The sequence below is a fragment of the Gekko japonicus genome, unplaced genomic scaffold (genome assembly GCF_001447785.1).
Source record: "Gekko japonicus isolate JY-2015 unplaced genomic scaffold, Gekko_japonicus_V1.1 scaffold244, whole genome shotgun sequence".
Lineage (NCBI taxonomy): Eukaryota > Metazoa > Chordata > Lepidosauria > Squamata > Gekkonidae > Gekko > Gekko japonicus.
In genome coordinates this window covers 153,506-158,166 of record NW_015165838.1, presented here as the reverse complement: position 1 = coordinate 158,166, position 4,661 = coordinate 153,506, and the positions used below count along the sequence as shown (strand labels likewise).

The following is a 4,661-nucleotide window of genomic DNA, read 5'->3' as shown; positions in this document are numbered from 1 at the left end:
TGTCCTGCCCAGCAGCCTAAATTTCTCCTCCAGGACCTCACGACTGCATTTCCCAACATCGTTGGTGCCGACATGCACCACGACCACTGGCTCCTCCCCAGCACTATCTACCAGCCTATCTAAAACACGCGTAATGTCCACTACCTTCGCACCAGGCAGGCAAGTCACCATATGGTCAGTACGCGGTTTTGCCACCCAGCTGTCTACCTACCTAAGGATCGAATCACCAACTACCAAGAGCCCCCCTCCCACCCTGCCCAGGGATGGTTCCTTGGTACGAAAGGATACCTATTCACCAGCTGAAGAAGAGGTCCCTTCTGAGGGCACATTCCCCTTATCCTCAGCATGGTGCCGTGTTTCTCCTTGACCCTCATGCTCCCTGACAGCAGCGGGGCTGCCAGATCCAGAGTGGGACATATCTAACAAGTCCCCGAGAGTCTTCTTCGCGTGCCTAACTGACTGTCTCTGCTTCTTCAGGTCAGCCACCTTGGCCTCAAGGGAGCAAACTTGTTCCCTGAGAACCAGGAGCTCCTTGCACCGAGCACACACCCAAGTCTTCTGTCCAGTTGGCAGATAGTCATACATGTGACACTCCATGCAAAACACTGGATAGCCCCCAACCTCCTGCTGGCATTCTGGCTTCATAATTGCTTTTAAAATAATTAAATATAATCCCCCTTTTAAAACCCTTTTGTATTTGTGGTTCTCCTTGTTGAAGTCTACTTACCTTACTGGGAACACAAGGAGATAAGGGCCTTGGCTTTCTGGCTCTTCCTGGGCTTCTTACAGAGCCCCTAGGCTAAGAGCCACAGGCAAAGAGCCCTTTTAGCTCGCCATAGGCAAAGAGCCCTTTAGCTCGCCTTAAATAGAGGCCTCCCCCAGGAAAGGGTGGGCAGCAGCTATTCAAATTCACCCAGGCACTCAATTTACATTCAAACAATGGCCCTTTCTTACCCTATCTCAAGCAGCCAGGACTCTACAACAACTGTAATCCCTTCCACACACTCTCAAACACAGTCCTCCCACACAATCCCCTCATCTGAAAGCAAGTAAAAAAACACACTCACCCCTCTAGCAGCTCTGTCTTCTGCTCCTTCTCAGAGCTCAGCTGGATAAATGTATCTAAGCATATTTCTCATTAACGAATTGGCATATCTTCTGTACGTAGTCCTTTTGCAGAAAGGAGTTAGGCTCATTAAGGGTTGATTCACTTAAGACTCCCCAACATGCAAGCAATCGTAAGGCATCAGTAAAATAGGAAACATTAATGTGAACAAGTTGGCACAGAAAGCCGATAGATATTTCCATGCTGCACCTACCTTTTACTAGCTACTGTTATAATGGGTCTGTCTCAGTATTGCACACCTCCCTTCTCAAGGCCAAACCTGGTGCATGTTATATATTCAAAGCTCCCAATGATTTTTAGCTTCATTTTCAGGCATGCAGCAGCTTCCCATGCAACATGGGAAGGCAACTTTGTCTCTCCTTTGGTGTAGTGGTTAGAGGAGGAGATTGGATTTATACCTCACCCTTCACTACCCAAAGGAGTCTCAGAGTATCTTACAAACTCCTTTCCTTTCCCCTCCCCACAACAGACACCCTGTGAGGTAGGTGGGGCTGAGAGAGCTCTGACAGAAACTGTTCTTTTTCAAGAACAGCTGTGCCAGAACTATGGCTTGCCCAAGGTCATCCAGCAGGTGCAAGTGTAGAAGTGGGGAATCAAACCCGGTTCTCCGAGATTAGAGTCCGTGAACTTAACCACTACACCAAACTGGCTCTCTCAGCGCCACCTACCTCACAGGGTGTTTGTTGTGGGGAGAGGAAGGGAAGAAGATTGTAAGCCACTTTGAGACGCTGAGTGAAGGGTGAGGTATAAATCCAATTCTTTTTTTTCCTACCTGAAATGACTCCAAAGAGTCACTTGGGCTAAACTTAACAGATACATTTAGAATAGCACTATGGGGAAAATATCAACTCCCAGGTTAATATCCTGCATCAGGTCAGGAAATGACATAGAGGGGGAGATATGAAACCCCCTGTATAGGTTTCTGCCCCTCAAGCCTGTCGAGGAATGAGGGGAAGCCCATACTTTTACAATACGTTAAACAATAACCCAGGGAGTATGCTATCCTCTCTGGATTTCAGAACATTTTGCCACCAGAATCCCTTTTTAACTAGTCCCGGCTTTTCCCCAAGGGAGGATTCCAAACCTTTAGGGTAGCCTCTGAGACAGAACACTCTAGCACCTCCTCAGAGATGCACTCTTAATGCTCAATGGCAGCATGTGTAGTCAGCATTCAGGCTGCAAGATTTAGCCTTAGAATTCAGTTACAACATCAAACAAGTTAGAAACAAGAATAATATTTTATTCAGCACAGAGTATTGCAATTAGACTATCAGAATTTCAAAACAAGAAAGACTAGGGCAGATTGTGACCACTGAGGAAGGCCCTTTGGGGCCGAAACGCGTTTGGTTCAGTTGCACAGCACTAACCCATCTATGTATGAATGTTGAGAAGTTTTTTAGGTCTGATTGTGAATATTTTAAATGAGTTTTAAGCTTTTTAAAATTTGTACACCTTAATAAATTTTGTATGTTTATTATATGTAGTGTCAGCATTTCAGGTGAACATCACCCAAGAGCAGCAGAGAGAGATATCTCATAGGGAATGACCAGATATAGTCCAATCCCAGTCCCAAATTAGCTCTGGCCAGGAGCCAATAGGGAGTGGAATGGGGTGTGTCCAAATCTAAGTTGTCATGGGTACGACTGGGGATAGGCTGGAAGTTTGGAAAACTACGCCTGCTGTCACATGGCCCCCAACTCCAGCTTTTCCATGGGCTACGTGCCTTCTTACATGTTTGGCAGAGGCCATCTGGTCTCTCCCAGCCTGGAAGTGTGAAGAATGTGGGTTTATGGCATGGCAATGAGGCCATGGGGCCCACCATTTGGCTTGTAACAGAAACTAAGGCACAACAGCATGATATCAAAAACAGAACAGGAGAAGGCAGGACTTTTAGAAATCAATATTTCTATACACCCCCTCTCTCATAAAGTGTGGTCCTGATCTCAGTTGGGCCTTCCTGTGTCTGAACAATTAGTTTAAAAAATCACTGAAGACAGAGTGCTGGCAGGGACTACCATTTTTGTCTTCATCCTTTTTGTGTGTACTTAGATTTTAAAGTATTTTCTTTCATCTTGAGAAACTGACCTGATTGCCATGAAGCTGATGAATCTCAATAAATGGGCATTTTTGGACAAAATTTACAGTATGGCTCTTGATTTGAAATGATGCCCAGGGAGAGAGAGCTTCATGTTTAAGTGGCTCACCAACAACTTGTCATATCTTGTTCACTCTCTTCATCAATTTAATTTCTTTGTGTCTATTTTCATTAGGCTTACAGGCTATCTCGAGGCAAAGTGTGGGCTATGATTATCATCCTCTGTCTTATTGCTGCAATCCTCTCAGCCTTTTTGGACAATGTTACCACCATGCTGCTCTTTACTCCAGTAACCATAAGATTTGTTTTATTGTTATGTATTGTTTTACACTATGAGTAACCTGCCTTGAGTCCTTGTGAGAAAAATGGACTATAAAAATGCAAATGAATAAATAAGATAAACTAATTAATTAAATGGTATTTTTATTCTGGTTTGTCCATTTGGAGAAGAAGTTCTGGGTTGAACACACATCAAAACGACTCAGTATATCCTAGTACTGAAAATCTAACCGTATCAGTGACAATCTCAGATTCAGTCTGTTTCATCAGTAAAATGTTTCATTGTTGTGAACAAGAGTTTTAACTACCAAACAATGATACCATGGCCATGGAGCCGAAAGGGTTATGAATTTGTGATAGTTAATCTGCTTATAATGGCTTGGATCCAGCAGTAATTTCCACTGACAGAAGGGATTTCCATTGGCAAAGTGCAACACTCTCACCTCCCTCCTCCCTCTGACTCCAAACCAATTGATGAAGTTGGTTTTAATAACGTGTCTCCTTTTGTGCTTTGGGACTAAATGATATTCATCAGAAGTAGGTTCATCCCTATCAAAGTTATTTAATTGAATTGTCACCAGAGAATGTCATTCTTCTTTCAATAATACTTAGTTATATGTTTTTCTGCTCTTTCTTAACTGTATTTTGCAAGTTTGGGGTCCTACAATGTTTTGTTTTTTATTCACTACTTTAAAGAATGCCGTGGAGATTTGGATAGCAATTATAGTAGGAACTGATAAAAGTTCTACTAACAGCACTCTGCCTGAATGGCAATCACCCTATCCCATACCAATAATAGATGGATCTCCTTGTGGCTGTAATAGGAATACTTATCTGTCAGTTTCTGATTTGATTTTGATTAAGTAGTTTCTGGTGCAAGTATTCAGATATGCATCCTCACAGAATACAAATTACAGCAACTGTCCTTTAAAGTGTGAATCCTAATACTAACATAGAGGATGCGTGTCCTTCAAATCAACTGATTTAGATGTTCACTGGCTTTCCAATCCTTAAAACAATACAGCCTTTTCTTCTTAAAGAGTTATGGTGGGTGTAGAGAACACAGTTGTTCTAATAGTGTCTTGAGTATTCAACAAAATTGAGACTTTACAAGCAGGGGACCCTCAAGGACTTGGAGTGGGTCGGTTTGGATCTCATTTC

General features: G+C 43.1%; 1 protein-coding gene across 1 annotated transcript in view; it reads left to right on the top strand.

The window, feature by feature from the left end:
- OCA2 (OCA2 melanosomal transmembrane protein) overlaps positions 1-4,661 on the top strand; it is a 205,010-nt gene that overhangs the window by 79,697 nt on the left and 120,652 nt on the right. The window contains exon 13 of the mRNA XM_015410957.1: positions 3,397-3,533. Within this exon, the coding sequence (XP_015266443.1) occupies positions 3,397-3,533 (137 nt within the window). The remainder of the gene's footprint in view (positions 1-3,396; positions 3,534-4,661) is intronic.